The 24,955-nt window shown below is 39.8% G+C and overlaps 1 protein-coding gene across 1 annotated transcript in view; it reads left to right on the forward strand.

The window, feature by feature from the left end:
• The window catches only part of zcchc7 (zinc finger, CCHC domain containing 7), a 36,140-nt gene that overhangs the window by 5,918 nt on the left and 5,267 nt on the right, over nt 1-24,955 (forward strand). The window contains exons 4-7 of the mRNA XM_020930568.2: nt 14,188-14,237; nt 14,306-14,443; nt 14,522-14,692; nt 15,959-15,994. Of these exons, the coding sequence (XP_020786227.2) occupies nt 14,188-14,237; nt 14,306-14,443; nt 14,522-14,692; nt 15,959-15,994 (395 nt within the window). The remainder of the gene's footprint in view (nt 1-14,187; nt 14,238-14,305; nt 14,444-14,521; nt 14,693-15,958; nt 15,995-24,955) is intronic.

The raw sequence follows: 24,955 nt of genomic DNA on the forward strand, positions 1-24,955 counted from the left end.
AGCTTAGAGAGAGCGCTGTGGCTCACTATCGGGGTGGCCGATCACATCACGCTGTGTGAGTGTTTGACCAAAATACAGCAGAAGTAGAGTGTGGGTTTGTGTATGCTTAGGTAGCTTTTAAGTCTCAGAAAGAAGAAAGGTAAGAGATTTTGTTCATTTTTCATTATACTTTAAGTCATGCTGTTGATGATCCAGTGATGTCTGTGTAAAAACCTTATGAAGATTTAATGATAAGGGATCTGATGCGGCCTCTTGTCAAACTTTAGTTTTAACAATTATTCATTATTATTTACAAATACAGTAGAGAGACACAACCTAATATGGATAGTCTATATTGGAATATGATTTCTTCTGTTTATGTTTGTGGCTTTGCTCATTAGTGTGTGTGTTCATGCTCATAACATGGGGATTGTGAAACGAGATTACAGTGGCTGCTAGTGTAGCTGCAGATTGTGTGTCTGAGTGTGTTTTTGTGTTTGGGGTGTGTGGGTGGGCGGGCAGGCGCTGCAGAAGGGAGGCATGGATAGGATCAGCTCTTATCTGGGCTGCCCAGTGCCACACGAGGTGTAACGCCACACCCACGCTACCCCACAGTGTGTTTGCACAGGCACACACACCAGCAAATCACGCCACCATAGTTTGACTTGTATTATCCATTTTTAACATTCAATATGTAAATGAGATTTGAATCCTGCTGTCCTAATATTTTGTGCATTAAATAGAGTTTTTAGAGACAGGGTCTATAGTTTTTCATCTCTGTATGTGTACGACTTGAGCTTCTATCCTCATATAGTTGTTACACAAAATTTTTATTTTAATTATAGGGAGATGAATACATTGGGCTTATCATTTCTCTTTTTAGTGTATCGGCTGTTAGCCTTAAAACTCAGAAGACAATGTTTTGTTTTGGCCAAAAACTTGCCCAAAGAAGATACATGAAGTCTTACACTGTAGCGTGAAGAGTACAGTGCAAAAAAATGACTAGACTGCTCTCTTAAAGCATTTTAAAAACAAGGCTGTAGCTTTCGGGATTATTTTTTTTATATATAACTGTACGCTTCATAGCTAGATCAGTGCAATGTAAAGAACCTACAGTTTCGTAGCATGTTTTTTGTAAAAAATTGTTGAAATTGGCCTTTGATATTTCCTTAGCTTATCAGCCATTGGTCGCTGGTTGATTGGCAATTGAAAAGGAATTAACAATATTTCCTTTGTCAAGTATACCACACTGCAGCTACTTTGACATGTATTAATATTACATCCCAAATAGATCAATATGTCTTTGTGAAACACAGAGACATCGTATTTGGTAGTTGTATTCAGTGTGTGTGAATTTGAATGTACAGTATCTGAAGGTGGATCTTAATAAGATGTTTAGAGTTTACTAAATGGATGAGACAGGCCTTGAACAGGATCTTCCACGCTGCTGCTGTCGGCCAAAGGAGGCTGCCTCCAAGGAGAGAGGCCTGAATGTGAACATTGAAATCATAGAATCTTTATTCTCCTATTATAAAACTAGAGCAATTTGTGTGCATATATTTTAAAGTCCCAGTGCCTTTTTTAAAATAAATGTAATATTGTTCTACTATTTCTACTAATGATCATGTGCTGTGGGGTTACAATTAAATGGTTTAGCATTAGCATCAAAATTTCTTATTGTACAGTCTACGTTAGAAATATTTATACCACAACATCAACTGCTGAAATGTGGGTAACATCCTGTTTGAAAGTGAATTTGGTCAGAATTAATCTATGAAAATGTCTTTATTCAGGGAAACTATTCTGAAACAACACCCCCACACATCTGCGGCTGCGGCTGCAGGTGCTCATTTGTATTGATTTGTTGTGAAAAATGACATTTAAATATAGTCTTTAGCATTCAGACTGTTAGAGCCAGACACACACGCATGAATATTGTCCACTTGGGTCTTCATAAAGCAGAATATAGAAATTGATGTATCTGTGAAACTGAAAGGGAATCTATGAAAGTGACGGTATAATATACAGATCGGCTGCATGTTGGAGAGTGAAGTTCTGAAATGAAAGACCCATGCTTTAGTTCGTTAGATGAGACTTTCTATGTCCTTAGTCTTCAACAGAAATCGACAAGTAACAAAACTGACTTTCGGTGCCATCAAAACACTTTTCCAACCTTTAAATTTTGGAGAGTGTTTAAGACCCGCACCAGCCCTTGTTTCTCTGCCTTTAGCCTGGAGGTAGGGGTAATAAACTGGAGACTGGTGGGTCCCTACTGTAGTTTATTATGTGTGGGAGTGTATGGGGGAAGCACATGGTTATCCTTCGACCTTTTATTTAACCAGTATTTCCCATTGAGAGCTCAAACTGCTTTCTACACTGACATACACCAGACTCTGCCTGAAGCTGCTGGATCAAGAACCATTGATAAATTTATGTATGATTAAATAAAAAGTTGTTATTCTTCAGCATTGCGTGTCCTAAACATTATGTTGGCTGACAGACTAAAGAAGTAGAGACGTGTCCTAGAGGGAAAATGTAATTTACAATTGCCAATAATCACAATAATTAAGCAATCACTTCAAAAGAAATCAAATTATTATGGGAGTGACAGGGGGTCAGATGGGGCTCCCCTGGGACTATATTAATTTCGGTTCTTTTATTTGGACGAAGAACTTTCCCTTATTGTCATAGCACGGTTTGCGGTGCTGGGAGGGGTTGTTGAGAGGGCTTTATTAACTGGTAGCCTAAGGTGCTGATATTTTGGGGGGATATTGAGTAAAGGGAATGGAGGGATTTATGTATTAATATTAATACTATTTTTGTTTGTGGAGCACAAAATAAAATTATATGAGGAAAAGTTGAAATTTTCTGCAATCAAGAAAATATCTTCTCTTATTCTGTATAAGACCTGCTAACCCTGTAGTTCAGACCTCATCTTCTGAAATCTTATTGCTTCTGGTCGCATTTAAAATGTGCACGCCAACAGGAATTGCAAATCAAATCCCAATTTCAATGCTTGTCAGAATAATATCAATTTGATATTTTCCAAACTTGTTCAGCCCCAATCTTTGTAAAAAGACTCTCCTGGTTATCCATGTTTATTCCACTTAAGGTACTGTTTTAAAATACAGTGTATTGTCGTGGTTCAAGTGCAACCGCCAGCATTTTATCATGCAGTCAATTCTGTCTTCAGACTCAATGACAAGAGCATGGAAATCTATTGTGGTCAAAGTGAATGTTAATTGCTCTGTTATTATTACTTTAGTTTAGTTTTATGACCACATGCTACACAATGGGTACAATTAAGCTCCTTTCTTGTTGTGGTATGCAAAGGGATGCCTAATAATGGTGTGGAGATGTTTTTCACATGGTCCCAGAGGATGGCACAGTGGACTTGGCGCTGTACCCTCAGATCCACAGTGGTGCCTGTTTAACAGCTCCCCTCTGGAGGCCTCCTCCAGTGTGTACAGTGTGTATGTGGTCATTCCCAGACCTCACCACATGTCTCTTAATTAAGGCACTCGTCAGACAGAGAGCAGCTGGGCCTGGTCTGTCTGAGCTGGCACTCATCTGAATTCCACTCAATCCCGGCCATGACGTCTCTGACTCGCTCTGTTCTTTAGAGGCGGGTGATGACTCCTTCCCTTTGCTGATGAACGTGTGGTGAACGTGTGATGAACGTGTGAGCTGTGATTTCCCTCCTGATGCTCTTTTCTAATTGTAGTTCTTTGACCTTTTCATCCCACCTGCTTTCAATAAAGTACTCATTAGAAGTCCCATTAGGACTCGCATGATTCTGAGTCAATGAGCTTTTAAATGTATGGATTCAGGTGTTTGATGATAAATGTTTGTGCGTGCCAGGCGTTCTGGGAATAGAACATCAGGCTATAGATAGAATGATTAGTTAAATGTGGAAATGGATATTACAGTGTTTTTACAAATGGATAAATGACGGGTAAAATATGATGTTCTTATTTCGCTACCACCCAGTGGCTAAGATTTGGTGGTCACATTAGGTTTTAATTATGTATCTGTAAATAGCCTGCCTGATTTGGCCTGTAGCTCAGGACAAACATTGATCAATAATGAAAGAGTGCAGTGATTTGAAGACAAAGTATATTTATTGGTCGACTCTTGTAGAAAATCTAGTGTCTTTGTATTTGGACCCGACCCTTTGGGTGCACAGCTGGACGCTCCGCCCCCATCCATCCAATCTCTCTATTTTTCCACTCCTTTTTCCTACAGCCCTTCCACAGACTAAGACCAAGGCCTGGTTACGTGGCTGTTGCTATGCCGGCCTGCTTACTCCAGGGGGATTCTATAGGCTTGCGTTGTAATCCAGCTTGTAGAGGTGTGCTTGGGAGGTGACACCACTCAAAGTCATAGCACTTACTGGTCCCCTCACCACTGGCTTTCTAACATTGTGTGTCAGTGAATGCAGGTAAAGTCTTTTCTCGAGGACTGCTTCAGCGTGCACACATGCTTTTGCATTAACACACATAGGTCGGCCCTTTATCCGAGGATTACGGTTAAATGGAATAGTGAGATCCTGGCGGAGAGCAGCCGATAAAGCTGAAGTCTGCCTTGGGAGAGAAAATTAATTATTGTGGATAAAATCGGAGTAAAAGCGATAGTTACTAAGTCGTTTGGGAGTTTAGTCATTGATATTTCGGCTCAGCACAACACACAGTTCATCCCAACCTGTGTTTAGTCTGCCGAGATGGCCATTCACGGCTAAGAGGAACCTTCTGAGCTTCTTTTGATTTGCTTAACGATGTCCTGCTACCTTCCATTAGCAGGAAGTAAGTTTTACAATCTCAAACTTAATTCCCGTTAACATTACATAAAATTATAAGACCTAAATAAAATTATCCTCATATTCAAACCTGCTTTCATTGTAAATAGTGTTTTACAAAATGGTGCTCTGGCAAATCCAGGTTACACCTATTCAATTCTCTAAACCAAGGGCACAGAAAGGGGAAAAATGCATCTGAATTGATTAACCTCTGCTGACACGTTTTCTTATTCTAATTTCTTTATCTCTTATTTCCTATACATTTTAGAGAATTATTTTTATTATTATTTTAATGATATCCTCAAATTCATGCATAAAATTAACCCTGACCTTAGCGGACTTTTGTGACCAATAGGGCTGTTGTGCGTGTGTGTTAGTGCGTGCATGCGTGCAGGTGAGCGAGCTGCTGTCCTCGGAGCGCAGACTGATCAATAGTAATTGGGTTGAGTGTCTCAGGCCTGTTAGCCTCCTTTGTGTCATGGACCTTTTGTAGGTTGACACAGATCTGGAAGAGAAAAGGGGACAGAAAACGGAGAAAGGAGGTAAAATGGAGGATGTTTGCACATCGATGAGCATGACCGACTCTCTCAACCAAATCTCCGGATATTTATTCTGCTTTACTCACTAATCTAAAAAAATCGCAATGCTTTTCTGGCCATTCCCATGCCATATGCTTGGGAAGTGGCAAGTACTAGTAGTTTCTTTAAAGAGCCTATGTTATGCTATTTTCGGACCTATGGTATAATTTTGTTTCCTCATCACAAACAGACCTGGAGATGGGTTTTGTTTCATTTACATTTAAAACACAAACTCTGTATATTTAGTTCTTCTTTCGAACTGAAAACATGCTGTTCTGCATTGTGATGTCATGTGGTAACACAGAAGGCGCACCACTGTATTTTTAAACTTCACACACTAGAATCATTTTGATAATTTCAACCCTGCAATTTGCTGATCTCTACTAAACTAAAGGTAAAAGTTAGTTAAAATGAAAATTACCACTACATGACATCAGAAGCTGGAACAGAGCATTTTGAGCTTGGCCAAACGCTCCCAGAAGTCACTTTTGTGTAATATAAGACCTTTTAAAGACAAACTTACATATATGTGATTTAACGCAGAGATTGTATGTATTGCATTGCTCTCGCTCTGTATTTAAATTGTCTTTAAGTGTTTCTTTTATCATCACCATAAAAGCAGAGTGTGCTGAGTGATGGCAGTGAGCTCTAGCGGTATTAGCGAAGAGGCATTAGGCAGAAACTCTAAGGTATATTAAAGCAACGGCCCTGTTGTTCATATAAACACGCCAATTCAATTTAGCCTGCCCCACGGGGAATGGGATTTCAGCAGCTACCGAGAGACGGATGAGGAGGGGAGAGGAGGAAGGATGAGGTAAGGCTCGGAGAGGAGGTGGGATCCAGGGGCCTAGTGAGAAAGAGGCGTGCTGAAGGAAGAGTAGAGTTTTTTTTTTTTTTTTTTGGGGGGGGGGGGGGGGTCCAGCAATAAGAAAGGGGCAAGAAATGACCTCCAAGAAAAAAAAAACAGGGATTTTGAGGATACAATTTTGTGTACTGTGAATTTGAATACTGACTATATCATCTATAGTAATGCTGATGATAATAAACTGTTCAAAAGCTCATTTATTGTATGCTATAATGGAATCTGATCATGTTAAATCATTTTCAGTTAATCTCATTGACAATTTGAGTTCAGGGATTTGAGTTGTTTGTACTGTCCACTGGTTAATGATAGGTCTATATATATATATATATATATATATATATATATATATATATATATACACACACACACACACATATGTATAATAGTATTCCTTCATCAAAAACAAACCTGGCATTGTGTTTTGCTTAATTCCCAATTTTTCAGTAGTTGTTTTTGGTCAGAACTCGGAAAAGGCTCTGGCAAGATTTTCTGTTGACTATTTGTCTGACTTACACAAGACTACACTCCTTTTCCTATACTGTAAAAAGATGTGTAGTTGTTCTTATCTCCCAGAGTTCAGATGGTCATGATGACTGAAAGGAAAATTTGCCAATCAGAAAAATGCATAGTCCCATAGTCCATATCAAAACAAACTAGGCTGCTTCAAAGGAAAAAAGGAGAAAAAGGAGGACAACAAAACTCAGTACAGTTTCTCTGCTAAACTCTATTAATCTGAGGTTGGAGAAGTTTGATTTGGCCCTAAATGAAAAATTACCAATGTGCTTTTTTGTTTTCCATGCGTCACAGAAAAAATTTACTTGACTGCATCCCAGACTAGCAGATTATTGACTAAACAGACAAAAACTCAGAAGTTTTCAGTGATTTAAACAATAATCTGAGCAGACTGCATTCCTTTCAATATAACTACATAGATGTATGAGCTTGACACTCGTCCTGTTTGCTAAATTGCTGCCTTTATTTTTTGGTCATGATTTATTCCTACTTCTGACAGCAGCAAATAACCTGTGGATATTTATTATTATAATTTCATTTTTGACAAATGTCCCAAGGCTCAAGTAGTCACTAGTAAATATATAACTATGGGCGGTAATAGTAATCACCAAATCTTTTCTGTTCACTCACACCATAAATACAAGACATCGCCGTATTACTCAAACATGCGTGAATCAACGTTATAACATGCCTAATAGCTTATACAAGTACATAAAAGATATAAAAATACATTTTTTCCCCTCAAATCAGCCCCACTTCATACTTTTTCCTCTGCGCAGGACACCGGATGCATTAGAGACTGTATTTGAAAGAGCTGATAAAAGAGCCATATTAGAAGCGCCTGTACTAATCCTCTATTGTTCTTTGTCTGTCCCCTGTCCCACAGAGGGGCCGCTCTAATTAAAGACTAATAATTGTATTGTTTTATAAAGTCTACAGAGACACAGATTCTGCTCTTCAATCATTCATTCTAGCCAACTCTCTCTTAACATTAGGGACTACTATCTCAACGGGTGAAGTCTGTTTGAACACACACACATATGCCTGTGTGTATATGAGTGCTACAGTAAGAGCAGGAATAGACTAAATCTAAATTAAAACTGTAAAGCACTATTATTTAATTACCCCAAAGGCTGTGGATTTGAGGATTGGAAGGTTGAGTTGCTGTGTATGTGCATACTGTTTGCTGCCCTGGATTAGTCCAGAATTCAATTTGCCCTTTCTCTTTGGCCTCTTATTGGTTGCCTTTTCCTGTTGCCCCTCCTTCACCTTTAGCACTAAACACACACGCATAGATGGGCGCTTGCTGAAACGCCGGCAGATAAAAAGGCATTATGGTAAATTCCACTTAATGACAAATTTTTAATTTGGGGAGCAGGGCCTGCTGAATGGAGCTTAATTACCGGGGCCAAAGATCCCCTCAGAAAAAGAGCCCCCTGAACGTGCCCAACCTGCCCGATAAAGAGTGCACAGCAAAATGCCTAAGATTATCCAGCACGCTTTATCTGGCCCCACTCCCCTTTCTCTCTGTATAATAACAAAAATAACAATCATGAAAATTCTATCTGCCCCCCAGCCCCCATCTTTCCCTTCTTCTGCCACTCTCCCGCCTTCACGCCCTCCGCCCACTGCCTGGCGCACTCCCACAGGAGGAAATTCATCAAAATGAAATTGAGGTTGCAACTCACTGGTTTTATTAAAATATATTTGCCCCTAAAAGACATTGTGTGTTTCGCAGACAAAAGACACCAGTGAATAATATGCCAAGTTTTTATTACTGATATTTGACTTGTTTGACTACATAGGCTTGTCTTAAATACTAAACACTTGTTGACCACCAACCTTTTCCCTCCCCCTCAAAGTGTGGAGCCCTTATGATCATTCCATGTACTTGTATGTAGCCATTTATGTACTACTAATACATAGCATCAGACTGATGGAATAGTTGAGCCGCATTATTAGAGGTTTATTTTAATGAGAATTATGATGCAGTGGCTTAGAAGTCATCATTATTTGTGAAGACAGTTTTAAGGTCATAATCCTTTTCAAAGACATAGTTGAATGAATTTGGGAGGTTTTTTTTTTATTGTAGAGAGCATACAGCGAAAGTGGTGTAATTAAAAATGGCAGACATTGTCTGCTGTTTTTGTAAATTCACAAATGTGTAAAAGCCACAAAGCGTTCATGCATGTTTACTGTAATTGAATGAGGCAAAATTCATTTTGTGGGAAGCACTGGTTAAGTGAGAACTGGACTTGAGACAGACCAGTGCAGTGATTGTCTGATGCAGTTTGTGTATGAAGTGTGAATCTTTGACCCCAAAGCAAACAGATATTAAAGAAGCACAATGGAACCTGTCTTGGTTCTATAAGTTGCTTACACCCACCACACAAACACAACACACGCTCACTTACTTTTTGGCCCGCTGTGGTCCCTGTTGATGTCTAGCCTGATTGGACCATGCGGTTGCCATGCGGTTACCAGGCCGCGCCCCTGCTGTGTGGTAATTGGTGTCTGTGATGTTGCCATGTGGCAAGGGTGTCATGACTGACAGGTTTGGCCACCTGCCCTGCCCTGGCTGCCAGCATGAAGTCGACGAGGCTAAGTAGAAATTGTGGAAGTGGCACTGGCTGGAGCTGCATACTGTAAAGGGGGGCAGATGGGTAAGAGGTATTTGATGGCCAAGCTGACAGGTTCAACAGGGAGAACCATGTGATGACACAATGCCCTATTTTGCCAATATAAAATCTATAATCTATAACTTAGCTGTACAAGAACGCTTGTATTTTGAAATGGATTAGTATTGCTCACCCATTCAAATAATGACCTCATCTCATGAACTCATCTCTAGTCGTTTTTCCAAAATATATTTATATTTATAATGCAATCTTATTTAGTACTATACTCAAATTTGCTTTACAATATTATGCATTATTCAACCACTTCTCTTACTCAATGTGATAAGATACTGTATGTCCTGTAGCCACAGCTGCCCTGGGAATTCATCAGTTAACACCACGATCATCACCTACCACTGTCTCTCACACTACGCTCAGACACAAGACAAGATGGGTGCAGTGTCTTGTTCAAGGCCACAACAACAGCCTGCACTGGTCAGAGCTGGTGTTGAATTGTCAAATTTTTACAGATAATCTTTAAATTCCCCATGTTGTGGCATCCTGCTTCTTTTGTGGGTTTTGACCAACAATTCTTAGAGTAAATCATTCTAAATGCCCTTTTGAAGTTTGAGTGCCTCCATGTTTAGTCTTTAACACAACACTCAAACTTTTCAATAGCCAACACTGACCCACTTTGCATCACTTTGCTCTCACCACTTTACACCAATTCAAAAATAAACCTCTATTAGAAGATATATACCGTATTTTGCAACATGTGAAGCTATTACTCCCCATATTAGGAGCTGACTCATTTCCAAGGGAAATGTACACTGAATTGTGTGAAGCCTTAATCTTTAAATGGTCTATATTGATTTATTTGAATTCAGAGTGCTTAATTTTAAAACTATTTACTTTCGTTTTCTCCTTAATTCATGATATCTACTTATAAAATGTGTATTCAAATAGTTAAAATTGTTATATCTGATTTTCTTATTGTCTGTGGGGTTCAAGATTATGAAACCGTCCTGGTCCTCTGCTCTTTGCCCTGGTCCTTCTCGAATGGTTCATGTTCATCCTTCTTCCCGTCCTCTTTCAGCTTTTGTGATTTACACCCTTGACCAGACTCTTTGTTTTTTAGCCCACAAAAGGGCACAGAAGAGCTGAGGAGTCTGTGTGCCAACCATTGCAGTGCGTTTAACCTTGCAGAGGGCAAGAAGTGATGTCACAATGGGAGCACTTTCCCCCTGTACACACACGGATGGACACATACACACATGAGCCCTGCACACTCCGCCCACCCTCACATTGTTATGTATAGTGTTGCTAATCTGAGCCTGTTGCTTCAGTATCAAACATAACCTCTGTTTGGGGGGGTAAGGCCTCTCTTTCTCCTGTTTTGTGTTTGTGTCAGGGTCTATATGCGCGTTAGTGTGTTAATGGGGCTAGTCAACAGCGCTGTACAATGGGCGGGCTGGCTTGGGATGCCTGTTTAAGTGTTGGGACAGGAAAGAAGGATAGGGGTGAGGCGGGCCAGACTAGGGCTTTGATGTTACAGGGATAACAGCTTGTAAATGCACATGCACATTTAGAGAAAAGGGGAAATATACATTTCACTTGAGTTATAAAAGAATAAATAAAATATAACTTTAGTTTAGGGTCTATGAGCCTTATTTATGCATAGTAGATCACAATACAACTGTGGACTAATTGTGGTGTTTGAATGTATCAAATAATCAACACTGCGAAGATCTCTGATTTGTGAATGTTTCTCTGAACTGACCTCTTGCAACAGTTGGCCTATCTTTAGCATATTAAAGTTGGGTAATAGTTTGTGCAGCCCGTGTGTGTAGTAACTGCACCTTCATTGCAAGCACCATGGTAACAGAACATGTTGGTTGGCAGGTGCCAAGTTGATGGAGGGGTGTGCCTCCTCGTCCTCTGGTTATCAGACATAAACCACTGTCCGTCCCATGAGATGGATGGTCCCTTAATATTCACTAGCTCTGCCTTTGAGTGTGTGTGTGTGTGTCACCCCATGAGAGCCGGGTGTTCATGGTTCATTAGCCACACATACACTTCCGTTCTGTTCTCACTGGAAGAAGGAACAGATTCACACACACACTGTATTTTAGTGTGGTGGTTTTGTTGTGCTGGCTCTGATGAACTGGCAGACTGCCTCCTCCCTCTCCTCCTCGTATTGGAGTAATCAGGATACCTATGAGACAGACAGGTAGCATCTGTCGCCTTCTCTCCTCTGATCGGTCCTCCCTCTGTTTCAGCGTCCCCCTTTCCTGCACTACTGTGCCCACTTAACCCAAAGAAGAGATCCAAGACGATACACTGTAATATAGTTGTGCTATAGCGGTGTTGTATTGTTTAATTTATTTAAATTAAGCATTACTTTTACAATTCTGGTTCTTTTTGAAATAAGCATAATTGTTTTTTGGAAGCACAAACATAAGCTTGCTTCCTCAAGGCGTGGATCAGTAGAACTAACAGTTGCCCTAAACATGGCGGAGGCCTCTCTTGAGTCTGTTACCATCTGCTTATTGGGCTTCCGCCTTTTTCAGATCCGCAGGGCTGTGATCGAGCAGCTCTAATGGTATGGGTTTTGAGCAGGGCCTCCAGGTTAATTAGCATATTTTGAGCCAGCATACAGACAACAGCCCCCCACCCCACCCCACCCTTGACTCTTCTTCTTCCTCTCCTGGACCCCTCCACCCATGTGTTTGATTCCTGGGCCGTGACAAAGAGCTTCACCCTTTATTCGTCTGTGTTGGTGAGATGTGGGGCCCTTAGATTAAGGGAAAGCTTCCTGCTCTTTATGTGTAGGGTTTCCCTCGGGAGATGCTTTCGGAATGACTTTAGTCACTAACGCACACCAACCTGGTGTTCCTTGTTCACATCCTACTTAAGGGTGGGCCATAACCAAAAAAATAAAATAAAATAAAGTAACAAAAATAATCATATCACTATTTTGTAAAGCCAAGATCACAATTTCTATTTTGTCACTAAATTATTTCTTGTTTGTGGGAAGGGACTGTCGTGGGCAGAGGTTTGTTCTAGTTTTTTCCTTGATTGATGCTGAAATAAGAGCACTGTCTGTGTGAAAGTCCATGTATGTTAGTATCTTTTTATACATCTAAGTTTTTCACTTTGCTATAGTTTGGTTAAATCTATCTGTCACTCACTCACTAACCAATAGGACGAGTGGGTGGTTCAAAATGTCTGCTTGAGCACATTTACAGCTGCAGTCATATTTAAAGTGTGTTTAATGTGTATCTCTGTCTGATGTTGTACCCCTCTTTGTATCATTGTCATTCCATTCGTCTGCTCTGTTGCGCATTAAAAAACCCTTCTAGGGACAAGTACTGCAAATTAGCACTATGATACATGCTGTGCTACACTAGTCAACTCTTTCATATATGTTCCTCTTCAAATAAACTAAAAATGACAATATCACAATAATAGCATATCAACGCATGGATCAGATCTCAATTTGATTTTTGTTACCATATTGCCCTAATTCTTCTTCAAAATGAACCTGCAGGTGTTTTTCCTCATAATTACAGACTCTGGCTGTAACCTGAAACCATGTGAAGTTGTTTTTTTACATTTTGTTTTATATAATGAATTAAGTTGTTCATAATGTTAGGTCTGGTTTTAGAAACAACTCCACTGTTTAAATGCAAAGGTGGATGATTAGCTGTTTGAGATTTAAAAGGCAACTAATAAACAGGATCAAAGGTCATTCAATATTGGCTTTAGTTGATGAAGAAAAAAGAAAGGCACCTTCTGTTTTAGAAGCTTACATACATTTTTGCTATTGGACATTATTAAATATAAAATTTGTTGCATAAAAGAGCTCTTAGTGATATTAAAGATCTTTTGATGAGACTTGGAGTTTGTGCTTTGGGGTGTTGTTTAAGGAAAAGGTCAAGCCTCAGAGTCATTGTAATGAGAAAACAAAATCACAATTTGATTATTGTGACTATTAACACGAACTAGTGACATCTTCCGTAGTATTGTCTTACAGATTACTGTCTCTAGCATATGAGCTGTATGAAATTATGAAGTAAAAAATTATTTTTATTCTTGAAAATAAATTTAAGATCATAAAGAAAAATGCCCTGTCCACACTGAAGCCATTTTAATTAGTTTGATGTGAAAGAGAGGTAACCTCTGTTGCAGCTGTAGTCCCAGCACAGTGACTGGCAAGAGAGGTGCAAAAACAAGGGATGACGGTAAGAGAGGGTAGAAGTGGGCTGTTCAGAATTTTAAAAAGGTGAAAGAGCAGAAGAGTGGGAGGTGGAAAGGAGAGTGTAATATTTGATTATGGCTCAAGGCTGTGTATTTGTCCAAAGGCTAAAGACTGTCAAGCAGCTAATCGCAGAGGTCGATGTAAGGGTGTCTGTATGTGCGTTGTGTGGGTCATTGCCACATCACATAATTTATGCTGAGTACACGTGTCTGTGTGTTTGAGTGTGTGCATTTGTGTATGTTCGACTGTGTGGATGTCAGTTACAGCTGTGTGGGTCTGAAGAGAGGACTCCCTCAGGGCACTGTTAGTGCCACTGTCATACAGATGTGCTGCGCTGCTCTGTGGCAGTTTCTCTGTGTTCCCTTTACAGGAAGAAGAACTCCTCCGGGTGCTTCAGCACTTTTAGTGTTGAGTTATACAAGTTTATATAAGATAATACAACACATGCTGTTTTTCACTGTTTTCTTAAGCTATTACAGTATGTTTCTGTCAGAACCAACCTATGCTCAGATGAAACAATATCCACAGCAGCCCCTTTCAGTGGTAAAATTGTAAATGTATATATTTCTTTTTTACAGATATTGAAGAACTGGATAGCAGGTGGCTGATTTCTGACAAAGACCGAAAGGTTAATAACCAATTATTAAACAGATTACACATTTTAAAACTGTGATACTAAAATGAGTATGTTTTTAGGCCCAGATCTCCAATAAAGCCAAGGGCGTTAGGACCATTGTGCCGAGGGTGACAAGTCGATATTATACAGACAAAAACGTCCACTGTAAAAACTGTAATAGAACCGGACATTTGTCAAAGAACTGTCCAGAACCAAAAGTAAGTGCACTTTAAAATCAACACGGACTGAATTAAGTATGATAATGAAAATTTATGGATATGGGTTTTGTTTTACAGAAAGTCTCACCCTGCATCCTTTGTGGCACGGTGGGCCATATTCAGAGTGGATGTCCCTACAAACACTGTAACAACTGTGGACTTCCTGGGCATCTGTACAGCTCCTGCTGTGAGAGGTCTTACTGGCACAAGCATTGTCACCGCTGCGAAATGACTGGACACTTCCATGATGTGAGTTGAAATTTAAACTCTGAAAAACTGAACAGTTGTGTTTACCTCATTTAAACTTCACCAGAAATTTCTCATGGTGAGTGACCAAACGCTTCTGTTCACGTTAATTTATAGGCATTGTGTCTGAAAGACTGAAAGGTGAATCTGTTCACTATCAATGACAGTTAACACAACTTTGCATTACCCTGCCCATTGACAGTCTTCTGCGGCATGGCCTGTGCCTCCCTGCACCTCCACTGCTGGCTCACCGTCACTCACTCATGTACTGTGCTGTGTGTAATGGATGAGTAACCAGGTGAACAGAGGAGGGAGAGGGGAGACCAGGCCACAGAGGTCCTCTCTCACCTTCTCAATCCCTCTGCCTTTTCCTACTTATTTGCATATTGTTTTTAATGACAAAGTTGTGTGTTTGTTTTTTTGGCCATTGTAATTACCTCCTTCTTGGAATGCATAAATTTCTCATTCCTCTCACAAATGATTAGCGTGTGTGTTGCAGAGACAGAGTCAGGTCTCTGTCCCTTGGGCCTTTCTGTGTCTCTCATTAAAGACAGACGGTTGACGGAGCGCGAGTGTCGCTCGCCTCGCCTGTCGCCCTCGACAACAACACACAAGCCCGCTGGTCTGGAGGGAACCAGCTAACAGGAGGAAGTGGCTATGGAGGGGGTAGCTGATGGAGAAAAAAACTTACTGAGAGTGAGAGAAGATGCTCTGTTTCAAAAGTGAACATATGAAGCCACTGTGCTGGCAACACTGATCTTTCTAATGTGAAGCAACTTTTCATAATCTACTCGGGACTAAAGAATGAGATACAATAAAGTAAAGAGCCTGTGTAGTTTACAGTCAGGTCAAAATCCTCTCGTTTCCTCTCACTCAGTAGGTGTGTGAGCAGATAAATCTTGTTGCCCGCGGCGACTGCGGCATTTTCAATTTCCCAGTGGGAAGTGACGGCAGTTTGGGAAGGATGTCGGAACGCTTAAGGAACAGCGTGGCGAAGCTCCAGAGATAATGCTTTAGATACACCGGGACAGAGTCACTGTCTGCTTTACTCACTGCCTTTTGACTGACTGGTTTACTGCAGGGAAACAAACATTAAGTTATGTTGCAAATGAAAGGAAAAGGAAACGTTTATCTACACCTTTGCCCCTATAATGAGACCAACCATGCGCTTGGCCTTTCTGCAATAGAAATGCATGTTTGAGTAGTTTGTCAGCTATGTTTAAGTTTAATGAACAGCACAACAGAGTAACCCTTGTTTTCTTCTTTTAGGACTGTCCAGAAGTCTGGAGACAGTATCATATAACGGTGAGTATTCTGTTGTAGAAAAGCTCCACAAAATACCTTGCTGTAAATAAATAAATAAATAAATAAAATAAATACTATTTATACCCTCCATCCTTTACTCAGAAGGGCTTTTGCCTTAAAGTGACATTTACAGTACAGGTGATTTGTTATGACACTCAACTAAAGATTTAAAAAGTTAACTTTATTAAAACAATAGATGAACTTTCAAAATACTTTTAAAGTTCATTATTGTCATCTTGCATCAATAAAATACATAAAACTTGTTTTCTTCTTGCATATAAAACAGGCTTTTGTCTTCACACTATGCAAAGCAATGCTGACAAAAATATACAGCACAGAGTCACATTTAGATAAATCTCTGAGTGTAGAAGTTGTGCACAAAGTCCCAATTAAAAGCAGAGAATTGGTGAAAGAACAAGGTGATGGGTGGAGGGCGCTAAGCCTGCCGCACTCACTTCCAGCCTGTGACATTTTTAAATCTTTTTTTCATGCAGAACGGGTCTCATGAGAGTAAAATATTCAAAATACTGCAATCCAAAGAAGGAGTTAAGTGTTACTCAACTAGATTATCTTTATTATAAGAATCACAGTTTATTTTAATGACGGAATATGATCAAGAATCATTTCATTTATTTAAGTTGACACTTATTCAAAAATATGAAAACAACCCTGCGTAAGATTCCTGGTGGGAGGCGTGCCACCTGCATGAATCCATGGAAGTAGATAGTTCAAACCAAATGTCTTTATGCCAGTAGTGAATTTTCAAGGCAAAGTTGATACATCTCCATGGAGACAAGCAGGTGGTGGATCCTTCACCAGAACAGTCAGGTCTGTGGAGATATAACTCCCTCACAGCAAAGGTGCTTTATTTTCGTAAAATTAAATGAATGTAAAAATGTAAAAATTAAATGCTTTATTTCAGTCTGGTTTTGGTGAAAACTTTATACAGTGGGGTGTTATTAAATTTAAATGTGAAATTTAAACCAAAGAAATTTTAAATTCCAGGTTTTTTCCTAACCTTGGGCATGATAAAGGTATGACATGATCACTGTAAATCAATAAGTTCGTCATGACTGGTATTGACCTTGCCTTGTAGCAGATGACTGAACCATGGAAGCAAACGCCTCACATGAGATTAGCAAAGTGCCAGGAGAGATGCCGCCTTTTGCCTTTTTCCTTCATTTTCACCCTTCGTGCACATGTGGCATCTGTGTGGGAGAATGTGACGGTGTGTCAAAGAGTAGAACAGTGTAACACCACATGGGCCATATGTCAGCGGAGGTGCATTTGCTTATTTGTGTATTCCTCTGAAATCTGCTAGAGTTTTCTGGGGTCTTTATTGCATGCATGTGTGTGTCTGAGCAGAAGGGGTGATATAGACCTCAGCCTAAGAGAAAAGAGCAGCTTGTTTGTCAATTAAAAGACGTGATAAAGCATGAAATGGGCTGCCAACGCCACACGGGACGAGACAGTGAGAGAGAAGGGAAGAAGAGTGTGTGCATGCATATATCTTGGTGCGCACTTTTGTGTGTGTCTGTGTTGGGGGAGGTCTGTCACTCTTCTCTATGGAGATTAATTAGCAGGGGCTGTCTAATGAAAAGGCAGCATCGTTAGCACTCGGATAGCACAGCAGGAGAGAGAGCACAAGAAAGGGGGGCACGGGACTGAAGTTCCAGCACTGATGCTGGCGTAGGACAGTAGAACTTGAGATAGTGAATAAGCCCATAGAGAGGGTTAATGTAAAAATTACACATTTGCTGTTTAAGTTTTGCCCTTGATCTTAAATGTTAATCATGTATTTGCAGTGGAGTACAGTTTAAACAGCAAGCACTTTACTTGAAGCATAATATGTGCTTAGAGAACCAAATGTACACCAGGTAAAAATGATTCTTGGCATTATATATCACAGCAGCATATTTTTTGTTTAATAGACATTTGTGTGTGTTTACCTTTTCGGAGAGCTCCCAGGCTCTGCGGACCCTGTGCCACTTTGTTTAGTTCTGTTCTGGGTTGTTGAGTTAGTATGTGTGTGATGGCGTGCTTTAACGGGTGGAAGATTGTGACCTAGGTCTAATTGAAGTATTTAAGCCATTTAAGCACTGTGAACAGAAGGTCGTTACCGATCCAAAGTGGCATGGGGGTTAGGGGCCTGCACACACAAACGCCACATACACCGACTCCTTCTGTTTAAGATGGGCTCATTTTATTCATGATGCTGCTTATGACCCTGAACTCCCCAATGTGAGCGGCTGTGTGTGTGTTCGCTTTGGGAGATGTGACTCTGTCACCTTCCGCTGGGCTCAGCCAGGTGTGAAAAGGCATTCTGTCAGACCGCCCTGCTACCGGCTCCATTTCTGTGTGTGTGTGCGCACGCGTGTGTGTGTGCATGGCCCGTTTATCTGAGTCTATGTGTCTCCTGCACCTGGCCTTCACTAACAAACTCCTCCAAACCACACACTATGGTCCACAAAGCCCTGGGGCTTCACAAACACATTTAATAAATATATAGAGTGGGAAATGATGCAAAGGACATGTGTTTTTAGGCATTTGCATAGAATGCAATGTTTGAAAATGACATCCACTGTCTGAACACCCAATGAATGCTTTTGTTTTTTGTTTTTTTCTTATCTTCTCACATCTGTACTGCTTAAGGTCTCTCTTATCGATACATAACCATTTCCATCTTTCTTGACATGTTTACAGTTTTATATTTTAAATAATTACCTAAATTGTTCTATGGGGAACTGTTCAAATGACAGCAGTATTTTTTGGTAAATCTAAAAGCTGTTCACTGCTGGTTTGTTAATTCTTGTCAGTTGTACTCCAGATGAAATGGTTTTTGGCTGAACCCTTTGTGAAGTGCAGAGCCAAAGTGTGAAGTCCGCGTATGGGCTGGAGCCTGTGAGGGGCTGACATGGTTGGAGAGGCCTCAGTACAGGCCATAGTGCAGGTTGAGTGACCTCCTGTCTGTACATTGCAGCATGTAAAGATCATTCATAAATGCATGAGTTGTAGGCAGCGCCCTGAGCTCTAGTCACTTCTCCCTGAGCTCTGTGTGATCTGCCTGTGTTGGGAGCAGACTGCCACTGACTGACTACTGACAGAACTGCAACATTCTGTTCACTTCACATAAAGTAGTTACATTTAGGTAGAAGCGTTAAATTAACTTATACTTAACTTAATGACTTTAAAATAATTTAGTTTAGACATTGTAGATTGTTTGTCTATCACTGTCGTATCACAGCAGTTGTTTTGGAGATATGCAAAATTAGAATATTGAGTAAAGAGTAACTGTATGTAAGTGTAACCCTCACAAATTAATGTTTTTGTGCTTGAATTATTTACAGTTCATTCACGTTTGTACAATATTTGAACTTCAGCCATAACATTTTACAAGGATTGGCACATTTCTGACAGACTGCCCTGATATCTTGTGAATACTGTTATGGTGATCATTCAAAAAATATGATACTGAAAAAATATTAAGAGATGGAGCCGTTGGATTATGAAAAAAATATATCATGCTATTATTATTTATAGCCGTTATTGAAATCCCAATTATTTGCTTGGAGAGAAAGAGGGGCATGAGCGCATCTAAAATAAAGGGAATTCAATGGATGAAATGAAAGTTATGTCCCCCAAAAGTGTATCTAAATGTACGATATTGTTAAAAAATATGGGCTGCAATAAATAAATAGCAGAAGGCAACATTTAAGTACCTTGTTTGTGTCTGTAATGAGTAGTAGAAATTCATAATTTAATCTTCTACAGTTCAGATCTCATTATAGTACAGAAAAACAACCAAAAATTTCCCTGTAGTACAAAGAAAAAGTACCCATGATAAAAATTGACCTCTCAAAATCCCATCTATCATCTATTAAATGATAAGTCTATATAATATTTATCATAACAGACCATACATGCACATTGAATGCGTTTAAGAGTTAAGGTTAATAATATTGATTGACTTAATTAAATGTTTTTTGTAATTAGTTAGAAGTTTAATCATTGTATCTGACCAGATATGCATTGTAATTCAAAACTGCAAAATATATGCACAAAATATATCTGAAGTGATGAAGATTAACGTCCCCATGCTTAAAATTTTCAAAATGGATCAAATTATGGATGTAACTGTGAAGTGCTTTGAGTGCTTTAAAGGTGGAAAAGAGCTATGTTAAAAAAAAAAAGCATGTGACAGACTTTCTATTGAACCAAAGCCAATATACTGTAACTCGCTATGGTAGAGTGGTAGAAGGATGCTAAAACCAAGAGTTCGTTTAGCGTGTTTGTATTGAATTACTTTTTTGTATTTATTCAATATCACATAGACTTTTCTTTTGATTTTGTGTCCATGGGTCCTTTTGGTAGCGGCCAGTGAGGACTAAATCGATCTTTGGGTCCTTTAAAGTAGTTTAGAAGTGAGCCCTGACTGATGGGGCCTCTGTCCGAAGCAGCAGTGACACCTGTATGTGTGTGTTTATTGATCGTCAGACTGACCAGGCTCTGTGCGCCTGTATGAATGGATTTTCACCTCATGCCAGTATCAGTGCGTGTATTGATCTCTTTCCCAGGGCAGGTGACGGTGTATGGACTGTGTGTGACTATGTGTGTCATGTCTTTTGGTATGGGGTAAAAAAAAAATAAAAACTTGTGAGTGACCTTTTGTTCGTCACGGGAATAAAATCCTTCTCTGAACTCCTCTGGGTCCCTCCTTCTCACCTCACTGCCCATTTCTCGGGTTTTACCTTCCACCCTTTCACCTTTTTGTACCAGTTTTCTTTGGGCCCCACTGTCTTTCTCCAGGGGGCATGCCTAATTCACATATACTTTTGTTGGGTCAAGGTTAGCAAGTCTTGTCTTTTTATTTCCTGAAGTTTCAGCATTTCTCGGCTCTTAAGAAGTAAAAATGTATAATTGAGTTAGCCCACTTAAAGACAGAAGTCATTGAGCAAAAGCAGTAAAATGTTAAATGAGGTTGTGTCCTTCGCCATTGTGTAGAAGTATATATATATATTTGCAGTGGTAAAATATATATATAATTTGATCTGATTTATGTTTGAAGGAGACCAAATTAGCTTTGCAAACCTGCAGATTTTTTTTTTAATAAAACATCAAAAGGAAACAAAAAAGAGAGAGAACAACAAAACAAGTGCAGCGCGTAGGCAGTTCTTTGCACATATCGTTCGCCATATTTATCCCACGGTTGCTAAATATTCCATTGTTGAATTTACAGAGTATGTCATCTTTTCTATATTTTATCATTTTAATGTCTATTGTTATTTCAGCCCAGTCCCTAACAGTCTGTTCATTCTGTATCATCTTTTTTTTATTGCTGCAAAGGACAGTCATCTTAGTAGCACATATTTTCAGTCTAGTGATGTAAATGTTTAAGATCATTTGCAGTGCTTTATTAATAACAGTTCCATATTAAACAATCGATGAGACAATTCAAAACACATGATGATGGCACTTACCAGCCAGTATGTCCCCTGTGAAAAGTGTGCACTTAAGAAACTCTACCACTGTGTTTTATAACGTCTGCTTCTCCATTGGGATGTATGTATATGCTCCCATTCTTCATCTGTTGTAACAGATCTATGGTGCTAATATAGAGTGGAGTTTGGAAAAATAGATTAGATTTTTAATATATAATTATATACAGATATTGATAGTTAGTTTGTTGACTGGTATTTTGTTAGTATGTGCATGTTTGTGAGTCTCAGTGCAAGAGCTCATACAAATTGCAAGTTAACATGTGTGGCAGAGTAAATCTTTTACACCTCTGTCTCACTTCACTGTGCACAGCAGGATGGTTTATCTTTCATAGTATGGGCTTGGAGCAGCCTCTAGTGGCGTAGCAGAGTACTGCATCATTTTCCCTCAGGGATTTGGGGTTTGTCTGCCCGCGCGAGGAAGAAAAAAATTTGCATGCATTGTTGAAGAAGTAAACTGAAGTCCAATTTCCTCATGATATGTAATTTGTACTCTTGTTTCAGACATGTTTTACAAAGTGATAAAAATGTTTCTTAAACTTTTACACTGTGACAAATATTGAAAACATGGAACTTGCTCTGGGAATTAAAAGTTGTGTATTGACCTGCATCTGAGTGTAGCCCAGGTTTTTGCCACGGTTGAGTCAGGCTTGTTGTTCTGTAGCGTAATGCAAAACCATAGGACTGTACACAAGCGTGAGCCCTGCGCCTCCACATACACAGGTGCCCGTTATCAGAGGGCTTGCAGACTTCTCACTTCTTTGTGCCTTTCCGCTTAGCTGGATGGTGTCGATGAGGTGCTCGTGCTACTTGAAAGCCTGGTACATTTGTGAGGATGGTGCGGGTGTAAAATTAGGATTTTACCAGAGCAAAAGACTTCATCTGTCCATCTTACAGTATTAAGTGTAAATCCCCATTCCACACTGTCCATATGTCATCTCTGTCTAATTAGATTTCCAAAAACATGGCAGCTGAATTCAGCTGTGAGTCTGAACTTCTAACTTGGACCCAGACTTGAATAGATTGTATAGCTTGTATCCCCTGTTCCGCTTGTCACGGTTTGACCAGATTACTCGTAGTTGTTCCCCCAAAAGATTTTGTTCCCCTCTAGGGGTGGCACCCGGAGGCATTTGCTCCCTCATCACATTATCACACTGTGTATCGTGTTTGCATGTTCTCCCTGTGTTAGGAGTGATTCCTTTGGGTTCCCCATTACTCTCATCAATCTAAAATGTGCAGTCGGCATAAGTTTTCCCTACACATTGGAGGGTGTGTTATTGGGGTTGTTGGGTGTGGTGTTGCACAGAACGTGAATGCACAGGTCAGCTGCTCTTTTTGAAATTTATAATCAATTAATATCGAATATGTATTGTTAATACATAATATATTTATTTGGAATATCGGTTATGTCCCCAAAATACAATTGCTATATTAATTTTACAATATATCTTCCACCTCTAGTGTCAAAGACAAGGGGCTATACAAATGGAGTGAGTTAGAATCTCGCAGTAAATCTGCGTCCCTCTGCTCATGGTAACCTTGAACAATCATTGGCTTGTTATAGCTCTTCTAATAAGTTGTTGATTTTCTAAATTGCGCTCTTCAAAATCCCATATGATAATAAGAGGATTAAATCCTATTGTCTTTGTTTTCATTTAGGGCACTCTGAAAAGATGTTCACCTTATAGGCATTCAATCTAGCTAATTCACAACAGTCTAATTAGCTTGGCAATAATATGTACATACTGGCATGTAGCAGTAGCGCAGGAGGCCTGTTTGTTTTGGTATGAGCCCAGTAGTGTTGCGTTGTGTTTCTATGATAAAGCATGCTGAGCTGCTTCCCTGTGGGTCCAGTAACATATGCAAACCTCTCCCCACTGCTGCAATAACATATGCAAAACAGTGCCGCTAGCCCCCACACATTTTCATGCACACACACACACACACACACACACTCTCATGGTACAAGCCTGTTTGCTCCTCGGATTGGGTTTGATAACTATGTATGCGTGTTCCTTCAGATTGGAGCTGGTAACAGTCCGAGCTTTGTGTTGGCCCAAGGATTATCACAGCTTTGCCACCAGCAGCCGAGGCAGGGAGCAGGGGCGAGCGTGGTTTAGAGAAACAGGACGTGTAGAGACAACTGTGGGAAAACTGCCTTCGTTTGTGTGTGCGTGTATGTGTTTGTGTTTGTGTGTGTGTGTGGGTGTGTGTGGGTGTGTGGGGGGGGGGGTGCATGAGAGGGAGCTGACCAACCCCACCCGCCCATAGACTTTTACACATCTGAGAACTTTTTGTGCTACCCTATATGCATCAGCTGACAGAGGGGCAGGCTCAAGTTTAAACACCTGTGCTCACTCAGTCATGGGAGGAGCAGCTAAATGCACTGATGCTTTGGTCCTATCTATTTATGCTGGTAGCAGTTAGGAATAATAATATAACAGCTACAGTCCTCTGCAAATGTAGTCACTCATCACTCGTGTTGGTTTGTCATGGTCAGTTTTTGATTGGGAAAGATCAGTGAATATGGGTCTGTTAATATGAAACAGAATTGCTGTTAATCCTCTCCAGTCTTCTCTGAACTAAACTTTCTAAAGTTGTACGAGACTTTCCAAAAATAGAAGTCCAAAATTAACTAACTATGAAGATGTGCATGCTTGTAGTATAAAAAAAACTTACTTGTGATGGAGTAAAAAGTCAAAAGTCAAAAAGGTTTTCATTTGGAAATACTATAAAAGTCCATTATTGGTTACATGGGACTAGTATGACGCCCAAAATTATTATGAAATTTTAAAAAAAAGCATTTTGTTGTTTGCAACATGTGCAACTCTGTTTCACTGAGGTATTTGCCATGTTACTTCTTTTAGTGCTAAATTATGTATTATGATTTACTTAGTTTGCCAAATGTGTATATATACAGAAATACCTAAAACCTCAAATCCTTTGTCTTCTATATATGTAGTCATTTTTTCTGCAGCCTGTGCATATTACAGAGGTATTAATGCTGATTCCTAAAAGAAAAATTTACAAATTAGAGTCTTAATAGATTTGATGCTAGCTATTTAGATTCTCCTGATATGATGACAGAATCAAATTAGACTGTGAATGAATAAGGTGAAGGGTTACGCAGTTAATTAATATCATATATGGCCCATTCTCTAAACCCAAATGCAAATGCTCATGGATTGCAGGGTTCAAACAGTCAGTCTTAGGTTTAGTGCAGAATAGGAGGAGATTTCATTACTGCTCTTTTACACATCCATTGGTTGTCTGTAGGCTGGATCACCGTATATGTGCAGATAACATAAGCCCAAGGTCAGGAGGAGGCAGACCTACAGCCAATTTACATGAGAGATGAATGGGAAGAAGAACTGCTTGGGTGGAGGTCTGGGTGGAGGGGGTGTTGAGATGGGGACGGTGATCTCCTTGGGGTGCACGACGTTGCTGTGTGTGTGTGTGTGTGTGT

This window comes from Boleophthalmus pectinirostris, unplaced genomic scaffold (genome assembly GCF_026225935.1).
Source record: "Boleophthalmus pectinirostris isolate CB_2022bp ecotype Guang Dong unplaced genomic scaffold, ASM2622593v1 HiC_scaffold_22, whole genome shotgun sequence".
NCBI lineage: Eukaryota > Metazoa > Chordata > Actinopteri > Gobiiformes > Gobiidae > Boleophthalmus > Boleophthalmus pectinirostris.